At 53.9% G+C, this 20,597-nt stretch overlaps 1 protein-coding gene and 1 long non-coding RNA gene across 5 annotated transcripts; one reads left to right on the top strand and one right to left on the bottom strand.

The window, feature by feature from the left end:
* Positions 1 to 1,072: 1,072 nt before the first annotated feature.
* Positions 1,073 to 15,606, bottom strand: LAMP1 (lysosomal associated membrane protein 1). Of its 4 annotated transcripts, none has more exons than XM_036831417.1 (9): positions 15,415 to 15,606; positions 9,492 to 9,613; positions 7,424 to 7,640; positions 7,147 to 7,305; positions 3,784 to 3,968; positions 3,105 to 3,227; positions 2,524 to 2,590; positions 2,283 to 2,453; positions 1,073 to 2,027 (listed from the first exon to the last, which is right to left on the bottom strand). In XM_036831417.1, exons 1-9 carry the CDS (start codon positions 15,464 to 15,466, stop codon positions 1,888 to 1,890), a joined length of 1,236 nt encoding a protein of 411 aa, XP_036687312.1. In that variant the 5' UTR covers positions 15,467 to 15,606; the 3' UTR covers positions 1,073 to 1,887. The 4 variants fall into 4 exon arrangements, with proteins under 4 accessions (XP_036687312.1, XP_036687313.1, XP_036687310.1 ...); XM_036831418.1 differs by having other exon boundaries at positions 9,492 to 9,610; XM_036831415.1 differs by lacking the exon at positions 15,415 to 15,606 and adding an exon at positions 10,480 to 10,576.
* Positions 15,607 to 15,752: 146 nt separating this feature from the next.
* Positions 15,753 to 20,353, top strand: LOC118884087. The gene is made up of 3 exons (XR_005017178.1): positions 15,753 to 16,467; positions 17,653 to 17,775; positions 19,913 to 20,353. It is a non-coding gene; the product is annotated as an uncharacterized LOC118884087 (long non-coding RNA).
* The last annotated feature ends 244 nt before the right edge of the window (positions 20,354 to 20,597 follow it).

Genomic DNA, 20,597 nt, shown 5'->3' with positions numbered 1-20,597 from the left:
CGTGACGTGTGCGATTGTGTTTATTCCGTCGGCACCTGTGAGTCTGCATCGGCTCACCAGCCACTGAAAACTAACCCCCAGCAGTGACGTGCATCAGTGTCGCTGGTGCCAGTACTCACGGTCCTTCCTGCAAGAGAGCAGTGGCCTCCGGGGGGGGGGTGTGCGCACGTGACCTCACCGTAGAAGGTAAGTTTCTCCAATGATTTTTTAAAATTATCGTGTTACGTGAAGAATAAACCAGATGTACGTGTGTAAGATTTAAGGACTGCAAGTCAGATCTGGGCTGCGTCATCCCGGACCCCTGGAGGGAGAAGACGCCCCAGTGAGACCCCTCCTCTCGGGGCTGGAGGCCCTGGACCTCCACCCTGACCCCATCTGCCTCCCTCTGGGGGTTCTACCTCTGGCTGAGAAACCCACAGCCTAGGCAGGCTGTCCTGCACAGGACACACGGGGACAGGTGGCCTTTTCCTGTAAGGAACCACGCAACGGGTTCCCCTCCGTGGGAGCTGACCAGCTGCACTGCCAGGGCCTGGGGCGCGTCACTGCCCGGGGCTCTGTGAAGGCAGATGCACCACCTCCATGCCGGGTATTTAGCTTAACGTGTTCCTACCCTGTGTGATGCTACAAATCCCACCACGCCTGCCAAGACCTGACCCCGCAGGACAGGCCAGCTGCTGGTCTCTCCGCTGGGGCCCAGGCCTGTACCGCCCACACCGCAGAGAAGCAGAGATGGACGTGGGTAACAGTGACGCAGCTCGTGCCACTTACAGCTGGGCTGCTGCTGGGTGGCCGCGTCCTACCCCACCTCAGCGTCCCTCGCGGGCCCTGCTCCGCTGAGCCTGGTCTGAAGGGACGGCTGCAGAGTACGGGCCGCACGGGTCCACCCGCAGGCAGGCTGCCCTCGGCCTCAGCAAGGCCTGTGGGTCCTCCGAGGGTGCGGGTCTCTACTAGCTGGGGCCCCAAGTCGCCACCCAGAGGACCAGCTACACAGTAGCCCCCCAGGCACACCCTGCCCACCGCACGCCCATCGCAACCTCTCGCCGGGAGCCGACAAAAGCATGAGGTCCAGACAGACAAACAAAGAGACGTTTTATTAGCATCGTTACGGCAACGCATCCCAGGAGGGGACGATCCTCAGCACACAGCCCACCGAGCTGTAAGCGATGAATCAGTGAAACAATTATTGTACACAGTGCAGACAAAGGATCACCCCAAACCTCCAACAGAAGACGGAAAATCACTTTACAAGAAAGTAAATAAAAATAACGCCCGTTTTTCTATTTTAAAAAGTGCCAGCTCTCAAGTGGCAGAGCGTGGAAAGCCCCAGGACCCGGCGCCCAGGAGCCCTGACGCTCTAGGGGCCGGGCCCGCCCTGGCTTCTAAAGCGTAATTTAACCATCCCAGGTCTGCATCTTCTCACGCCTGCCCTACGACCCTCGTTCCTACTGATTTCTTCGTGTCAGGCTCACAGCTACCAGCCTTCATCAAAGCATTAAGACCAGAGACTCTCCCTTTGTAAGGCTCACGTCTGAGTAAAGAGTGAAGAGACCAAACACCGGAATCTTAAAAAGCCAAATGACAGCGGAGCCAGTGCCCGTTTAGAAAAGCTCTCTTACCCCCCACCCACCTTAGAGTCCTACTTTGGTAAATAATTAACGTTTAACCCGTCAGCAAAATATTTAACCCAGTTAGCAAAATTAACACCGTCATTTCCATAGTTACTCTTTTGTGCATAGTAAATGTGGCCGGATGAACTTCACATTGGACGAAGCAGATTTGAAAACCAGTTTGCAAGAAAGGGTGCCCCCCTCCACAGCAATCTAAGCCCGGGGAGACGGCCAGAGGCCGTGCAGCGGCCGCTGGCCCTCGGCAGGTGCGGGCGGCCGGCTAGATGGTCTGGTAGCCGGCGTGGCTCCTCTTGCGGCCGATAAGGTAGGCGATGAGAACGATGAGGACCAGCCCCGCCAGGGCGCCGCCCACCGCGACGGGGATCAGCATGCTGTTCGCGTCCAGCTGACACTCCTCCACTGTGGAGACAGACGGCCCAGTGCCCACCTCCGCCTGCGGCCACTGCAGCCACGCCGCAGGCCGGTGCCCGCACGCGCCCGTGGGCAAGGGCCCCGCCAGCTCTCTGCTCAAAGGGTGGCGTGAGCACACGCGCAGACGGGCTGGGGCGTGCAGAGGCCAGGTGGCGCGGGTAGGGGAAGTGGCGCTAAAATCGCCCGGACTTGATAGGGGTCCCCCAGCCGATAGCTACACGGACCACGCCCTCGCCTACTCACCGGGCCCAAACTTGTCCCCGTCCACGCGGAACGCCTGGACCCACACTCTGAATATGTTGAGGAAGGCGGCCTCGGTGACCTGCACGCGCTCCTCGGCATCGCACTTGTAGGAGTTCCCGGCGGCGGCCTGCAGCGCTCTCAGCGAGTCATTGGCGGCCCTGAAGGCGGGGTCTGCAAGGGCAGCGGGGGTGAGTGCCCTGGGGCACCCGCACGGGCATGCCGGTTGGGGGGGGGGGCTTACCTCTGGCATCGGGCAGAGTCATAGTCAGCTGGACTCCCTGCAGGAAAACCCGGCTGGAACTTGCATTCTAGGGAGAAGACGACAATCACACGGTCACCATCAGGCTCGGGGGGGGCACCGGTGATACAGGTGACCTCCCGCGCCCGTAGCTTCAGAAGGAAACTGCAGAGCGCCCAGCCCATAAAAGGCAGCCTGTCGTCTCGGGAACATGAATTCTGATCAGCTCCTTACAGACCTCGTTACAGAATCAGACTCTGCTAAGATGGGGACTGAAGGAGCTACGTTCCAGAAAAGTCAACGTTCGACTTCCTAGGGAAGCTGCACTTGATCAGGAGAGACCCAGCAGCTCACCTGCAGAGCGCACCACACACACCTAGCAGGGGCTCTCCCGCGCTCCCCTTACTCTCTTTGCTACCCTGCACACCGCGGCCCTTCCCAGGCAGGTACGAAGGGCAGAGGGCAGAGGGCGGAGGACGGCAGCCGAGGAGGCCCCGGGTCGCCCCTGCCCCGCCTGTGGGATAAGCGCGAGGCGTCTGCTGACAGACGAGGGTGGGCCGAGGGTCCGGGAGGCGGGCCCTCACCATCGCGAACTGCAGCACCAGGAGCAGGTTCCCGCTGCGGAGCGCCAGGGTCACCAGCCGGGCTGTGCAGTTCCCCCCGAAGGTGGTCTTGCTGGGGTCGATGTTGAACTCCCTGGTCACCGTCTAGTGAGGAGAGCCGAGAGGTCAGCTTCCCCTGCCCCGGGCCCCGCGCTCCTGAGGGGACAGAGGCAGCCCAAAAGCAGCGGCTTCAAGGCCACGTTCACGTGAACCCAAACCAGAAGAAAACATGACAAGTTCACACGGGCAGATTTCGGGATGCCAGACGGTCCTCCTGGTACTTCCGGCTGCTTTCTCCTGCTTTCACGTCCCCGCAGCGGGGCCGGCCCCGTCTCCATCCCCAGACTGTCACCCTCAGGGAGAAACATCATCTCAAGGGAAGAGTAGAAAGACAGCCCGAGTGTCCGAGCAGTAAAGCGTCCAAGAAAACCCCCCCGCCTCCCAGGCCAGCACACCCGGCCTGTGGTGACAACACACGCTTGAGGCTTCGGGGCCGCCGAACAGCCTGCGTCAGGAGACTCAACCCTGCCACTGCAGCGACGGCGGCCCAGGCGGGACGGGGGTCCGGCCGAGCAGCTCGGGCCCCACAGCACCCGCGACCCGCCCCGGGCCGCCCGGTCCACAAGGCCCAGGGCGGGGGGAGGGGCTCCGGCCAGCCTACCGTGTTGTCCCTCGTCCTGTAGGTGACGTTCAGCTGCAGCCCCATGCTGGCCAGCAGGCAGGTCCCGTTGGTGCCGCTCACGTTGTACCTGGACACCGAGGGGCTCGCGGGCACCGGGGTGGGCGAGGGCTGGGGTGGTGCCGTCGGGCTGGGCGGCAAGGGCCCGTCTTGCTCGCAGTGCGTCTCTGTGGGGACGGTGGGGTGAGTCGTGCCGCCGCCGCCTCAGGACCTCCAGGAACTCCGGAGCCCGAGCCCACCCTGGGCCCCAGCTGACATTCTCAAGGATCCCTGCCCCGCAGAACACGACCTCCAGGCCTCCAGGGAGACGCGGGCTAACTAACGCTGCTCTGGAACCCTGGACGGGAGCAGGTCACCTCGGCGACACTCGACCTGGGCCCGCTGGGGGCCCGACCCCCCGCCTCCGCCCGCCTCCGCATGCAGCTCCCACTGGACACCCTTCCACCTCGGCCTTGGGTGGCCCCTCGTCCGCAAAGACACCCTCCCTTGCAGGACAAACCTTCCCCCCGTGAGGTCAGAACAAAACCGCAACTCCATCCCGTGCTTTGGGGACCCAGACCACTTGCAACGGCAACAATTCGCATATGTGTTCTCCGAGCTCCTGTGCCGGGCGCCGAGCTGGAAATGGTCCCAGAGACAGTAGCAGAGCGGCCCGGAGTGCCTGGGCTCCGAGGGGACAGACGCCGACACACACACCATCGCCAGCCCGGACCATCGGCGTGGCGCCCCCGGGAAGGACGGGCACCAGACGGCCCTACTGGTCAAGGATGGAGCCGAGACCCCGTGCCCGCGGTCAGCCGACTGCTGTGGGCGCTCATCCGGGGTGGGCGGAGGGCCCAGCGACGGGGAGAGTGGGAGCCCCGCGGCAAGAGACGCAATCCAGGAGATGGGGGCGGCCCCGGCCGCACAGGTCCGACAGGGGAGGGCACAGGGCGCCCCCAGAGGACACACTGAGGGTGTGCATACGACCCCGTCCCTCAGAATCTGACCCACCATGACTGCTTACGACAAAAATTTATATTCAAAATCAAAGCTGACTGAGGCAAAAGCTGAAAAGTAACTGTACGTGTTCCACAGGGGCTGACACGCCAGACACGCCTTCTCTGAAGGCTGACGAACGCGCCGAACCCCAGGGCATCCGGCACCCCCAGCCCAGGCCCTTCCTCTTACCACCTCGTTTCCGTGGCCAGCGCGCAAGCTCAGCGCTAACGGTCGGTCACACGACCTCCATCCAACCCCGACCCTTCCCACGGGCCCCCCAGGCCGAGCCACGCGAGCCGGCCCAAACCTCCGGGGTGGGAGCCGCTCGGGAAGCGGCGGGAACCCGTCCACCACCCGAAGCTCAAGTCCAGCTTTCACTCCTTTCCGGCTGCGGACGCCACGTCCACCCCAGAGGACCGGGACTCGGGTAACTTAGCCCACCCTGAGGGTCACCTCGCCCCGCTGGCCTTCACACAGCTTGTAGAGGGAAGTGCTTTATTCTAGAGAATAAAGAGGGCAAAAAAGAGAAACAAAACCCAAGCTCTGGGAGGTGGGCTCAGCTGGGTGAGCGCCCCCGAGATGCCTGGCCCCGGGGGCACCGGCTGGCACTGCCGCCTCCCTCCTGGAGCTAAGCTGCAGGTAGACGTTGGGACACTGGCGCTTTTAAAAGCAGTTTTATCAGTTACTTATCAATTGTCACAGGACACAAATGATTAAATGCACAAACCACGTTAAGAGACAAACGAGAGAACAGGCCGGTCTCCAAGTCCTTGTCTACCCGACCCGACAGCCGTTGTAACGTATGACCTGCTGTCTCCGTGAAGCTCTTACTAACCGCCAGTCAGAAAAGCTCAGGAGTTTAGAATGTGTGTGGGTGACAGCCCTCTCCCTTCTGTGTTAACCAGCCTGACACCTACGACAGATGCCAAAGTCCCTCCCGCAGAGGGCTCACAACCCGAGAGGATCACTCGGGGATGCGCGTGCTCCCCCGGGAAGGCCTCTGCGAGGTGGGGAGCCCAGGGGTCGTGGCAGGGGAGGAGGGGGGCGGGGCTGTGCACCCTCCCAGTGCCCTTCGCACGGTTCGCAGAAGCTCATGTGCCCCGAAGGCCCTGATGGTCTCCCGGCAGCTGCAGATACTCAGATAAACCTGCACGTTGCACTGACGAAGTTTCAAGTGGAAAGAGACGTTTTAGCACGGCCCGCACCTAAGCTAGACTGGGAGTGAGACTCAGGTTCCCAAGGAATGAAAAAGTGAGTAAGGCCAGACTGGGCAGGAGGTGAGACGTGTGATAAACTTCACTGAAAAGCAATTTCTGTTTTGAACTTCTAACTCTCTCAGAAGAGCTGACAAGAATCCACGCATCAAACATGAAAGATGAAAAGATGAATACACCTCAGTCCTCTGGTGGGCCTGGGGCTGGCATCCGATCCCGCCGGACACGGGAGCCCCACTGGCCAGGTGGCCATAGCGCCTGTCCCAACCTGGCTCTGCCATGTGAGAGTGAAAGAGCAGCCACAGGAACGGGTGAGTGAGTGATCATGGCTGTGTCCCAATAAAACGTTGCTTATGACCAGTAAAACTTAATTTTATATCATTTTCATGTGTTGTGAAACATTATTTTTTAACGTTAATCTATCAGCAAAAACACCATTTTTAGTTGTTGGCTGTGCAGAGCCCAGAGGCCCTTGCCAGCCCGGGGCTGCCGCTGGCCGCATGGAGGGCCGTGGGGTCAGCAGGCACCCCAGCTGCTTCCGAGCCGCCAGGGAAGGCTGCGGGGCAAGGCGTAAACACGGAGAACGACAGTGGGGACACCTCCTCCCCCCAGGAAATGACAGCGAGCTGGCGGGCAGGACGTGGGGCATCGCAGTCAGAAAACGACGCGCTCCACCACAGGCTCCGGCTGGCGCCCAGAGCAGCGCTCGGCAGGACGTCCTGCGCGTCCGCACGCCCTCCGCAGACAGGTGAGCGCCCTCACTGCACAGGTGAGGAAGTAAGAGGTCGACTACCTCACCCGAGACCACAGGGCTGGGCTGGTGGGTGCACCCCGGGGCCGTGGTCTCCCTGAAAGGCCCCCCTGGTCACTCCCACCCCTGCCCCGGGCCTGCCTGAGCTGGACTGAGGTTAGGCGAGGTCTCTGGGGAGAGACAGCGGCTTGAGCTGAAGGAGAGCCTACGACCCTGACCCCATCAGCTCTGTAACAAGGGAAGAGAGAGGGTTTGAACTGCTTTGCCCCTTTAGCCTGTTTTAATCCACCCTCACCGAAAGAGGTAAACTTCTCTACAGACAGAGGGGCCGGGGGCAGCTCTCCGAAGACACGCAGGTCTCCCCGGGCACCCATGGGGGCTGGCCGGGGCGGGCCTCACCCTCTGTGCTGAAGCTGTCGTTGGAGAGGTAGGCCTGGATGGTGGCGTCACGGAGCGTGACGGTCACATTGCGCAGGTGGATCTGCTTGCTGCTCACACACCTGTACTTTTTATTTATGTCTGCCCTGATGTCGGTCACGGATTCCACAGTCTTGGTTTCTACACGAAAAAAAAAAAATCGATCTTTAACTCCTGGAAGTGCTTAGTTAGAAGCAATTTTAGATACTCCCCCGACACAGTTTTCTCCACCCCATAATTGGTCCATATTGGTTCTTACCCTTGGAGCTCGAATTGGGGAAAATCCCTGTATCTGACAAGTTATAAACAAAACGCATCAGCTGGACACTGTAACGTGTTGCATTTCTTGTGAAACTGAGGGTCAGCGTATGGCCTCTTCCAAAAGCGATCACGAGACTGGAGTCAGAAGCATTTCCTTTGCCACAAGAGCTGCTATTTAATACTTCTGCACTGGCCGGCAGCTCAAAGGTCACGCTCTGGAACAAACATGATGACAGTAGAACCCAGTTAGGGTGTAGGTTACTAAAGGGGTTCAGAAACACCAAAGATCTGACATATGCCCCGACCCCAGCTCCATCTCAGATGTCACTATTAATGCATTCATTTTCAATAAAAACAAAAAACATGAAAGTCAGTATTACACGTCAAGTAATAGACCAGAAAGTAACTCAAGTGCAAGGCAAGGATGACCTAATTATTCACTAATTTAAAACTGTTCTTCATTAATATGATTTTAATTTACAAGAGAATTAAAACTACAGTTATCTCAGTAAAGTGAAATAATTCACGTTGGGCTTCAGGATGAGCTGATACTTTTACCTGAAAAAAGCCATTACCTTGTGTTTGCCATGGAAAAGTTTATTTAAAGAATATGTCTCTCTAAACAAAGAGAAGAGGGAGTTTACTGCAGAATTGTCTGAATTAACTATTATAATCAAAACAAACAACCACAAAACCACCAAAGCTCATCTCGATGAACCGGACTGGGTGAAGGACCTGTGGGAAGCTGTCCTAGCACTGTCCTGATGGACAGACCACGCCTGTGACAAAGACACACTGTGTGAAGTGGGAAGGCACACTACAGCAAACGGATGTTCCCATTTGTGTAACGCGATTAGTATATAATGAAACAATGTTTTAAAAAATCCAAACAAAAAGAAGTGAAGTAGAAATTAGAATAAAAGGTGCCTAGGGGACTTCCCTGGTGGTCCAGTGGTTAAAGACTTCACCTTCCAATGCAGGGAGTGCGGGTTCAATCCCTGGTTGGGGAGCTAAAATCCCACATGCCTTGTGGCCAAAAAACCAAAACATAAAACAGAAGCAATATTGTAACAAATTCAATAAAGACTTTAAAAATGGTCCACATTAAAAAAAATAATTAAAAAAAATTTTTTTAAACAAATAAGATGTGCTTGGACAAGTCTTTACAATCAGAGACATTTCTGTGGAATGAAGCTTTCCCTGCTTTCTTCTGTTCTGATAGAGACCACGTTTATATCAAGACAGGGCCAATGTACTGAGGAGGCCAGGCAGCTGGCACGTCCAGAGGGCTCTGAAGAAGCCACTCGTCCTCCCAGCAGTCCTGGGCCCCCACTGCCCTCCAAGTGCCAGAAAACAGATATGGTGCCTTGGATGTGGAGACGGGTAAGGAAAAACACTGCTTCAACAAAGCACTGAAAACAAAATATAAGAGTATGTTTACAAGAACAAATGTTAAATGGAAAGAGAAAGTGAAAGGTCCACTAACAGGTAATTCACGGAGGAAGACGTAACAAAGAAATGCTGCGTATTTGTTAGGGATCTGGTAAATGCAAAAAGCCTTTCTCATCCTGCCGAGGCGCAAAGCTGTTTTAACAAAACCAAAAGGGGCATTCTAATCAAACTAGTACAGTGGCACTGCACCTCGAGCACCTGTTTACACACGATTCTTGGAGCGTAACAGTTTACCTAAAGCGGATTTGACAGATCAAAAAAGCTGTTTTCACAGAGCTGTACACCGGGCATAAAAAGAATATAAGAAAACTCAGTTACAGGGGATGGGTTAGTAAATGAGCGTGATTAACATAATGAAGTACTACATTGTGATTACAAAAGACAATCAAGAAGAAAACTGGAAAAATGCTCACAATAAAATAGTGAGCACAAAATGGTTTGTATAATATGACTGCATTTCAGTATATAAAGTGCATAGACTATTACAGGTACTAACAGCTTATGAGACACAGCAGTATATAACATACAAGAAACACACACATGTAAGACTGTCAAGGCAGGTTAAATTATCACACACACACAAGCAAGGCATGAAGGGCCCTGGTGTTTCCTACCTTAGAACCGTTCTTGGTGTCATAGCTGGTCAAGAAGGCAGCAGAGAAGTTGGCCATGATACAAGCTGTCCCATTGCCATCTTTCACCACAAACACAGCTGACGCACCATGCACGAGGCCTGCTAACTCCAAGAAAGACAGAAATGACCAAACACCTTTTAGAAAATTTTGGCTGTCTACAGCTGCGGCAATACAGCTGTTATCAGGAAAGCTACTTAAATCGCCGAAGAACTAGACACACAGATCCCACAGGTGGGGCTCAGCTGGGCTTCTGTCCCTCCTGGAGACTGGTCTGAAAATGTTCTCTCTAAACCCATCCCATCAGTTTGCCAAGCTGTCATTAGCTCTTCAATGCTTTTCTTCAAAATACGTACCGGGAAGGCACAGGTCAATTTCTGAGTCACCCCGGGCCCAGGCTGCCCACGCTCCTTCCTCAGAGGATCTCGGGGGCGTGGGGTGGGGTCCTGAAGGCAGGACTCAACGTAAACTAAACGCTGACCTTCTACAGAAACCCTGTGGACCCAAACTGCTACTTAGAGTCGGCTCTGCTTTTGCCTCTCTTGGACTGGCGACGTGGCAAGAAAAGCCGCAGACTCAAAGATCAGAGCTCTCTGCCCATTTCCAGAAGGTCCTCAAAATACAGTAATTCCACTGGACCTGGACTTGGCTGTGTGACCTTAGGACACCACTCTGCCTCTGTAGGTACAGAAGCCAAGTGCCTGAGGGAAGGGGCGGAAGGCAGCTGTCACAGGTCCTCCAACCTGGGAGTGGCCACCGCTCTGAGCTAGTCCTCAGGGCCAGGGCCACACCCCGAAACCCCGAGCAGGCAGCTTAGCAGCAAATGCACTCCGATCTGAGTCAGAGAAGGTAAGTGACAGCCACACACCTTAGCACAGGGTTCTTTCACAGACGGGCAGGTGTCCTGACCATCCTAAAGCCAAGCAACCACCAACCAGCACCGGTCACTGCCACACTCCCAGAAACACACCTCCTTGTTTCTGCAGGTAAGATCCCGGCGCGCCCTTCATCAAGCAGCGGCACATCTGGCTATGACGGCTCGAAGGGTACATGTGACCCAGGCAGCACGCTCCGAGGACAGCCAACTAGCTTTCATTCTGAAGTCCCTGTCGCTGACATGGTAAAATGACTCCAGTGAACCCAGTTCACTTCACCCTTGGGACCGTCACCAAATAAAACCTTCAGAGCAACTACTACTTAAGCCTAAAGCGAACAGTATAGACAGAAACCCTGCATACCCTCCTGTAAGCCTCAGGTAAAGGAAACAGCAAAATCAGCGTTCATAAAGAAAAACTGCTACAAATGAAGCAAACTAGGGCAGACAATGAAAATTTTGCCTGTTGCGCTTCACAAATTTTAACCCCGCCCCCCCCGAATACTGCGGCAAGATTCCACTAAAGTCATTTCCAATGAATGAACGTTCCTTTTAAAAACCTAGAGAAAAATCCCACAACTCATTTTTGACACAGTGAAGTTTTTTTTTTAATTAATTAATTTATATTTTTTTATTTTTTTGGCTGCGTTGGGTCTTCATTGCTGTGTGCGGGCTTTCTCCAGTTGCGGTGAGCGGGGGCTACTCTTGTCTGTGGTGCGCGGGCTTCTCATTGCGGTGGCTTCTCTTGTTGCGGAGCAGGGGCTCTAGGCGTACGGGCTTCAGTAATTGTGGCTCATGGGCTCAGTAGTTGTGGCACACGGGCTTAGTTGCTCCGCGGCATGTGGGATCTTCCCAGACCAGGGCTCGAACCCGTGTCCCCTGCATTGGCAGGCGGATTCTTAACCACTGCGCCACCGGGGAAGTCCTACAGTGAAGGTGTTTAAAGACATGTCTCTGAGAGCGATGGAGTAAGTGCACAAGAGCTACAGAGATGCCAGCCAGGCAAACGCAGGTTCGGCAGCAGAAGCAAAAGCCTGGGTGCTAAGGCCAGAGAAACACCGGACACCGACCAACTCACAGTGCACGTGGGCGGCCCCAGGCCTGAGCTGCCCTCACCGGCCCGGGCGCTGGAGCCACATGCTGCCACACGTGCCATGGAAAAGCAGGTCAGGTGGCCACCCCCCACAGGGGCCCGCACAGGCCAGCTCCTACCAAGCCACCCTCCTATAAAACAGGTCCCTAAGTCACCAAAAAACGTTCTACTGACTCAAAGCACTTAACTAGAAAACACTTCATGAATAACTTCTCAGTCAATTTTTTCATTTAGTAAACATGCTGAAGGTCTGAGCTTTCAAAGGACAACAAAGTAGTATTACTAAAACAAACTTAAAATAAGCATCAGGGACTTATCTGGCGGTCCAGTGGTTAGGACTCTGCGCTTCCACTGCAGGGGGCACGGGTTCAATCCCTAGTCGGGGAACCAAGATCCCACATGCCGAAAGGCGCGGCCAAAAAAACCCCAGAAACACAAAACAAAACAAAAAGCAACGGCAGCACTAGACGCCCCCAAATTTTCCACTATTAAAACAAGAAACCAGAGCCAATTTTGGTCAAGAGAAGAATGTCTACAAGAGCATTACAACAAAAAACTGTAAGAGAAACACGTATGCTAATAGTCAGAAATTAGTTCTCAACTCTATAAAAGACAACCACCATCTCACATTAGCTAGGATGTCTGCAGTAGTTTGAGGGGTGTCCCTCCCGAAAGCCAGAACCTGCACCACCAGGAGCTGCTCCTCGTCAGCACTCACGCCAGACTCACGCCAACCTCTCTCCAGGGGTCCCGTAGAGGAACGAGTGGCTGATTCCTTCAAAACACTCCCACCTGGAGACACTCCAGTCTCTAAAACAGGTGCAGCTGTGGGAGCACGCCTGCCTGAGACGAGAGATCTCAGTCTCTGACAGACTCCGCCACTAGCTGACTGTGTGACCCCGGGCCCAAAGGAACCACCACGCCCCTCGGTTTAGGCACCGAGACGGAAACAAGCATCAAGGACCGTCAGAGCATCAAGTGAGCCAAAGCGAGGGGAGCGCTGGGTACAAGGCATCAGCCTGCTTTCAGTGTTAGCTGTTACTATCGATGTGTTCAGTGCTACACGGCCCTCATCTATTGTTGAATCCTTGGTACCTGACACAAACCGTCAAATAAGCGTTTCATTTAACGAGCACCTGTAGTGCACCTTGCAGGTAACTATAAACTATCGTGACAACTTTAATAGGCAGACGCCATGATGATTTCCTTTCACAGATGTGGAGTCCAAAGCACAGAGAAGTTAACTACTGTGCTCGAGGTCACACAGCTAGTGATGGTGCAGAGCCAGATCTGGAACTGGGTCTGCTGACTCACAGCACGTGCCCACCGAGCTTGCCATGGGCCGGCGGCACAGTGAGGTCCACACCTGAACCACACTTTCTCTCCAGCACTTGGTAAGCAAGTGAATATGCTTCAAATTATGACACACTCACTTCCATATGAAAGAAACTGCCATCTAGAGGAACAAGTCAATACATTCTTTGTTAAACTGTTTAATAGAAATCACTTTCTAATTTCTCTTGGCTCGATTTTCTTGAATCCAGTATTTTTATGCTTCTTAACCAGTGATACATAATCACCTGTGAAAGTGTAAAGGAAAAAAAGAAAGACCGAGGCTCCATCCCAGACACGGAGTCACAGACTCTAGAGACCAGTATGTACGTTTCTGAACAGCTGACGTGCGTGTTCAGTTAGGGACCACCGGACGTCTCTTCGTGTACGTGCTGAGCACTTACTGTATGTGAGGCACGAGGCAGGCTGTAACATAAGACACAGGTGCGAAAATAATCACAACACAGCAGAACCAATGCTCCAGTAGAAGCATGTGCTGGACATGCACATAGTCAAGTCTTCCGGACGCAGAGAGGAGGAAGGACTAATACAGCCTGGGATGGATCTAACAATATAAATTCAAAAGTATGGACCCAAAACATTTTGACCTCAAATTTAGTGAAAAATTAGGTCGCCAACCTGGGTAACTGGCAAACTCCCACAAGCGAGGGTAACATTAATCAGTATAAAACATTTTTTCAAACTTCCTAAGCAACAGTTCTTCATTCGGAAAGGGGAAGGAGGTCATCCCGGTGACATCAACAGTCAAGAGCCCCATTATGCAATATACTTAATCATATGTATCAAGAAGTTTCAGTTCACACTTGTCTACGCTTTCTACCAAATATTAAAACACAAAGGAAACTTTACTTACTAATTATCAAAACAGGATGAATTTGTGACTTAGAAGTTTGAAGTATTTTTAGAAAAGATGTTTTCTAGTGAAATTGTGCATTAAAATAGACATTATTTTAAACAGACCTACATACAAGCTCTTAACAGACCTTTTTAAAAGTTGGATTTTTAACTGAATATAAAACTTAAAAGATATGATGGAATGGACATTAAAAAGCTAATTATGGGAACTCCATGGCGGTCCAGTGGTTAGGACTCTGCACTTTCACTGCTGGGGGCCAAGGTTCAATCCCTGATCGGGGAACTAAGATCCTGCCAGCCTCGTGGCATGGCCAAAAAAAAAAAGAGAAAAAGCTAATTGCATGCATGATACTCCAAGCTATCAATGTAGGGAAGTATGGATTTTTCTCTTCATTCAGGTGAGTTTTTAAAACATGAAACAAAATGTGACAGTTCTAATGCACACGAGCTCTTCTAATAAAGAACAATGAGCCGCCCTGACACGACAAGACTTGTCCCTGCAGGCCCTCTCAAAACTCATGACACCTGCTGGGGAGAGCAAAGCTCCGGGTTTGCGGCTGGAAGAAGGTCACCCCCTGCGCTGGTCCTGCGGCTCAAAGAACTCATTTTACGCAACAGGCAAAACAAAATCCTGAAACCAAAATCCATTCTGTTACAATAAAAGAACTTCAGAGTAGATATTTAGAGAATTCCCGGCAGGTACTTGGGAGACTGCTTCTGTGTCTGCTGAGCTCAAGGGAGCGCCCACCAGCGAGCTCCGGTACCTCTTTTCAGTTCCTGGCACTTTAATCTTCCCGTATCACGGAGACCAGGTGAGAAAGTGCCAGAGAGAGCTCTCAGGGACCATAAAAATCAAACCATGCAGTGATTCTTGTTTAAGTCAGCACAATTCCCTTCTCCTTAGGACAGATAAATGACAGCAAAATTTCTCAATGGATAAAACACCGGCGCCCACGGACGGCTCCCGAGTTCCGTGGGCCCAGCGCGCGCGCACACACACGCGCGCGCACACACACACACACACACGCGCGCGCACACACACAGGCAGCGCTCCTGACGACTCACTAGAAATGGAGACGACCACTGGGAGGCCAGGCCTAGCCCCCCTCTCCTTCTGTCCACTGTGGGCTCCCCGAAACTCTCAAGGGCAACTTTAAGTCATTATAACGTAATTAAAATTCACAACGACATAAACACACGCGTCAGCGCTCCGTGCCGTGCTGCTGGAGGCGAAGGCTAAAAGCCCGAAGGACGAACTCTAAAGGCCGGGGTCGCCGCCCGCCCTATTCTCCTGCGCGGACATCCGCGTCGGGCGGAAACCGAGGCCCATGCGGTCCCGCGTCTCCGGCTGTAGCCGCACGCAGCCCTCCGGGGCCACCCGTGCCCCCAAATAAGGGCGCGAACCACGCCGCTCAAAAACCACCAAGTCACTGCCGACTGACCCCACAACCCGAGGTCTGGCACCCGAGGGCCGCGCCGGGCCCTCCCTCCGTCGTCCACTTCTGGGCACCTGGACCGACCCCTCCCCCCGCAGCCGCCTCGGCCGGCGCGGGACAACTCGCCTGGAGTCCCCGGGCCCGGCCCGACCCCAGCCCCGCAGCTCCCGGCCCCCGAGCAGACCCCGCCCCTCATGCCGCCCCACATCCCTCTGGGCCCGCGCAGCGCCTCACACCTGCCCGACCCCTCACCCCGCAGCCCCTGCGCCCTCAGCCCCCAGCCCGGCCTCTCACCGAACAGCAGCAGGAGCAGCGGCCATCGCCGGGCGCCGCCGGGGGCCGCCATGGGCGCGAGCGGGAGCCGGGCGGGGTCGTGGGCGGTTGGGCCGGGGCGGGCGGGCTGGGGTCTGACCCGGCCGGCGTGAGGGCAGCTGGTCCCGGTGCTGCGCCCGCTGCAGGAAGCAGACCCCACTACCGGCGGCGCCTGTCACGTGAAGCCGCGCCGCGCCCGCGCCCGCGCCGTCACGTGACCCCCGTGCATCTCGCGAGAGTGAGAGAGCTCAGGCGTGCGCCCTGAGCCCGCCTCGCACGTTACCTGGGCCTGACACGTGACCGCGACGCCACGTGACTCGGGTCTCGTCTCCGACCCCCGCCCGGTCTCCGGCCGGCGGAAGCGGAAGGCGGGCGGTGGGCGCGGCTGGTCACCTCCTTGCGGGGCCTCTGGGTCCGTCCTGGAGCTGCCAGATGAAAAGAGGGGTTTGGAGCGGACGTGCGGCTCTCCGTCGCGGGCCGAGGGTGGGAGTCCCACGGCGGCCGCCCCACGGGAGACGAGAGGGCGTTTCCGCAGGGACGCCGATGCTAACGCGTCTCTCGGCCTCGGGGCCCGTGGAGAGTCTGGGCTGGGGGGTAGGAAGGAGGGGGATGTGAACACGCGTACTGAGTGTTACCCCTCGTGCTGGAAAAACACACAAGGCACAGGGTGTAAAGCTAGACACAATCTTGAAGGGGCTTCAGAGGTTCGGTGGCTCCCGGCTGTCACCCCGTCCTAGAGGCCGTGGGGGACTGGGCGGCCTCAGCCTGGAAGGTTCAGAAAGGCCCCAAGCTGCCCAGGGAAGGAAATCGCAGCCTCGCTGCTGCCAGAACCTTCCTGAAGTGCCTCTCACTCACTCCCCAGTTCCTGATTTGCTTCTAGGCTCTGCCCGGTTCTCTTTTCTCGACTGCTGCTCCGCGCTCTGGCCACATCGGCCCTTTGCAGAGAGAGGTGACGCCCGCCTGCCCTGCTGCTTCGTTGAGCACTTCCAACCCCACCTCCTGGGGAAACGTGCCTCCAGTTCACCTTCGGTGCAGGTGTGTTGATTACTACCTGTCATAGGCTTTGATTTTTGTGACTTTTGTTGTTGTTGTTCTTACATTTGTTTGCTTTTTGTAGATTTTGTCTTCTTCCTTGTTGTTATTTCTTCTTGTCCAGTTTCCCTTCCCTCCCCGCCACCTTCTGACACAATCAGCTGAAAAAGTCGTGACACTGAAGGATTTCAAGTAAAAGGGAAACAAAGAGGCTGAGGGAGCCCCAGGCTCGTTGGGTTTTGTCAACTGAAGAAAAAAACAAACAAACCACAAGCTGAAAGTTGAGGGCTATGTTTTATTCAGGGATCGTTCTTAGGGCTTCAAGCCGGGGCACCTCAACCCCGAGAAAACTGCTCCGAGGGGGGAACCAGGATACATAGGAGTTTCTGCAACAAATGGCAGGTAGTCGGAATGTCAAAAGATTATCGTTAATTAAGGAAAACCAGATATCTCAAATTAAGGAATTTAGCGCTTTTCTATGTATGGAAAGATGCAAGAGTCTGGGCTCACTGAAATCATTCCTTTGATCTGCACCTCAGCTCTGGGACCGGTGTCCTGTGCTTTCCCATCCTGAGTCCCCTCAGGGCTCACCGTCTGGGGTAGTTGCAATGTGATGACTCCGTGATGGCAGGCATTCCTTGTTTCCTTCGTGAGTTTTCTCAGGCTTCACGGTGGGGAGTGGCTGCAATTACTGATGACTGATGGCTGCAACGTCCTTCCTTACTGACATGGCAGGCAACATTCTTAGTCCACAGGTTGTTCAGCTCTTTGGGGCAGAAATCTACTGTTACTACAGAGTCGATTTGCTGATGTCTTGTTTAGGTGTTTAGGGATCTTTCTGGATTTTTTGTTTGTTGCTGTTCCAAATGGGGAAGAGTCTCAGCAGGATCCCATTTAAGAGAAGTGCTGTCCGTTGAAGTGTGCCGTGGGAAAGAGGAGGTGCTGGGTCTGCGGTCTCTCTATGCTTTCACTGTGAAGTCCTTTATCAGCAACAGGTTGTTAACATGATGTTTGTCCAGTAGGTTATTATTTGAGCCTGAGCTGTCCCTATGAAATAGAGTGTTAAGTTCAGATGTAACTGGAAAATTCTAAAATATTTCCCTTTTCTCTTGAACTTTCTGATGGTGAGAAACTACCAAATAATCTTGAGTATGGAAACAAAAGACCTATTAAATTTGTGCTTTCCAGCCTTGGAAGCCCCTTCCTGTGTTGAGAGAACGCCTTACCCTCTGAATATGGATGGCAGACAGAGCGCCCAGCAGAAGCTGAAACAACCAGATGGTCACTTTCCCAGCCTTCCTAGCGGCTAAGGTGCGAGCTCAGCCAGAGTTCAGCCCATTAGACTGGATCAGGAGCTAGTGGTTGCAGAGAAGCTAGCTGCCCCTGTATGTGGTGTTCGGTGGTGACGGCAGCTGTGGCTGCAGCGAAGTGGCACTTCTAGAGGCAATGGTGAAGGGTCTTCACCGGGTTGGGTTTGTAGTGTCTTCAGCCGTGGCCCTTGCTATTTCCCTAGCTATTTCCTCGCGCCTGCTATTTCCCTAGCGACAGTCTGCATTCCTTTTGGAAATTCTGTGAGCTACTCAGTCCTTTCAGCAGGTGATTTTTCTGCTTAGACCCACCAGAGCACATTTCTACTGTGTCCAACTACCCAATACACGCTGTGTTTGAAATCTTCTCTTTGTAAAGACCAAGAGGAGTTTGTGTGAGCAAAAGAACAGGGTGTAAAAAACCAGCAGAAAAATGAAAGGTTTAGCAAAAGTTCTATGAAGTTACATTTTAATAGAGTATGGAAAAGTAATATGGTGGGATTTTCTTGTTTGGTATTCTTTGTTGTTTGAATCCTTAATGAAGGCTGGGTCTGATGTGGGTTTTTTTTTCTTTTTGGCCGTGCCACGCGGCTTGTGGGATCTTAGCTCCCTGACCAGGGATCGAACCCGTGCCCCCTGCAATGGAAGCACAGAGTCCTAACCACTGGACCGCCAGGGAAGTCCCGGATCTGAACTATTCTGATTGAAGGAAAGATGTGGAAAACCAAGCACAGTGAAGGACTCCACACCTTCTGAATTCTTTTGGAGACTTTTTAAAAGCCTTTTTAAAACAAAGCAGTGAGGGCAGTAAGTGGAGAGGCCTCTGCAGAGCTGCGCAGGGGACTGGGGACCCTGCTTTGGTAATAACGAGCGGGTGAGTTCACAGGTGAAAGGCGGGGCCTTCTTGCCTGTGAAATGACCTCGTGCCGCTAGGAGGGTGTGGGCTCAGTAGCTAAGGAGATAAGTGATGGTTGATGGAAGGTGAAATCTAGAGGAACGGACTAGCAGGCAGTCTCTGCTTTTTTTCCTCTTTTGCTCTAAGTTACACTTTTTTTCTTGAGACTTGCTAAGCAAAAATAGTAATGTTGCATAGTGCTGTAGTGTTTAAAGCTTGTTTTATGAAATTTTTTAAAGGAAAATTTTGAATAAAAATAGGATAATCCAGTGGATCCTGTTGTACCCATTACTTTTACCATTTGTCCTCCCTCCTCACTTGTTTTGTGTTTTGGTTGGTTTTGGAGCTTGAGTGTTATAAAACAAACCTCAGACATTATATTTTTCATGTAAGTCTTTTACATAAACAGAATGCCATTATCGTAGCTAATACAAAAACAAAACCTAATAATTCCTTAGTAACTAATTTCCAGTTTATGTTCACACCTCCCCAGTTGTCCAGAAAACATCTTTTTACAGCCAGTGTGCTCCCCGTGGCGCCAGCGAGGTCTGCACGCTGCCCTCGACGGCGTGTCTCAAGTCCCCGTCCCCTTTGTTGGGGAGACGAGGTCACTTGTCCTGTAGGACACCCCACACTTTGGGTTGACCTGTGAGTCCTTGAATGGCCATGTCTTCCTCTGCTCCGGTAACCGGCGAGTCTGATTGAGGCGTGACTGAATGAGGCTCCTCTGCCCCAGGCGCCACGCTCCGTACGTGGTGCTGGACCCTCACCACGCGGTGTGGAGTGTGGCTCTGCGGCGCTGCCTTCTTCTGGGGCTGGTTAGAAGTGCAGAGCCTCAGGCCCCTCCGTGGACCCGCTGAATCAGAACCTGCATTTCAGCCAGGGCCTCGGGCTGCTAGTGTGCATGGAGACCTGAGAAGCACTGCCCTTTTCTTCTGGCTGCGGGGCCACGTTGGGGTGGCCCCAGTTGGCCCCGTCCACCGCAGAGTCCCTGTTAGCCTTTGACCTCTGGCCCCACAGCTTCGCATACATCCCTGGTGAGTCAGCAGGTCCGTATTCCAGCGGGCTTGGCAGATGGGCGATACCTTTTTTCTTTTTTGGCCGCGCCGCGCAGCATGCAGGGTCTTAGTTCCCCGACCAGGGGTCGAACCCAGGCCCCTGCAGTAGAAGCGCAGAGTCCTAACCACTGGACCGCCAGGGACATCCCTGGCAATTTGTAATTCTATCTTTCCTATTGTGTTGTCAGCTGGAGCAGGCCTGTACGGAAGAATTTTCCATCGTGGACCAGTTGGTTACTCCAAAATACCGACCCTACAGGAAAGGTGGGATCCGTGCCTGATTCGTGATTCTTTTGTCTGGCTTCAGAGTAAGAACTCAGTGCTGAAGCAGCTTCCAAAAGTGAACTGCCGCGCCCGGCGTGAACCGTGCGCTCTGGGGGGTGATGACCTGTCTTTGCGGGTTCCTCAGCGGTGACCGTCCCCCACCTGGTGTGGACACTGATGGTGGGGGAGGCCGTGCGTGGCGGGAAGGTGGCAGAGGGGGTATGGGAACTCTGTACTTTCAATTTTGCTATGAACCTGAAACTGCTCTAAAAAATACAGTTTATTAATTAAAAAACAAAGTGAACCATCACATTTTAAAAAATGTGATGTTAAAGCGCTATGTTACCGTGGATTTCTGTGTAGTTGATATGTCTTCAGTCTTTTGTAGTTATTATCATTTTCAGGTAAAAATCGTGTGGTCTTGGTAGTGCAGCCTTCTAGATGTGAGTGACTGTGACACTTCTCTCCACGTGGGCTGCCGCTGTTGCTGTCCCACCAGCGATGCATCAGCAGAGAGCCCGTGTGCCCGCAGCCTGATCCTGAGCTGTGAGAAATTAGGTCCCTTTAGTTTTCATTTGCATTTTCCTTATGAGTGGGGCACCTGCCTTT

The sequence above is a fragment of the Balaenoptera musculus genome, chromosome 18, assembly GCF_009873245.2.
Source record: "Balaenoptera musculus isolate JJ_BM4_2016_0621 chromosome 18, mBalMus1.pri.v3, whole genome shotgun sequence".
NCBI lineage: Eukaryota > Metazoa > Chordata > Mammalia > Artiodactyla > Balaenopteridae > Balaenoptera > Balaenoptera musculus.
Note: the sequence above shows the minus strand (reverse complement) of the source record. Positions and strands in the feature narration are given on the sequence as shown.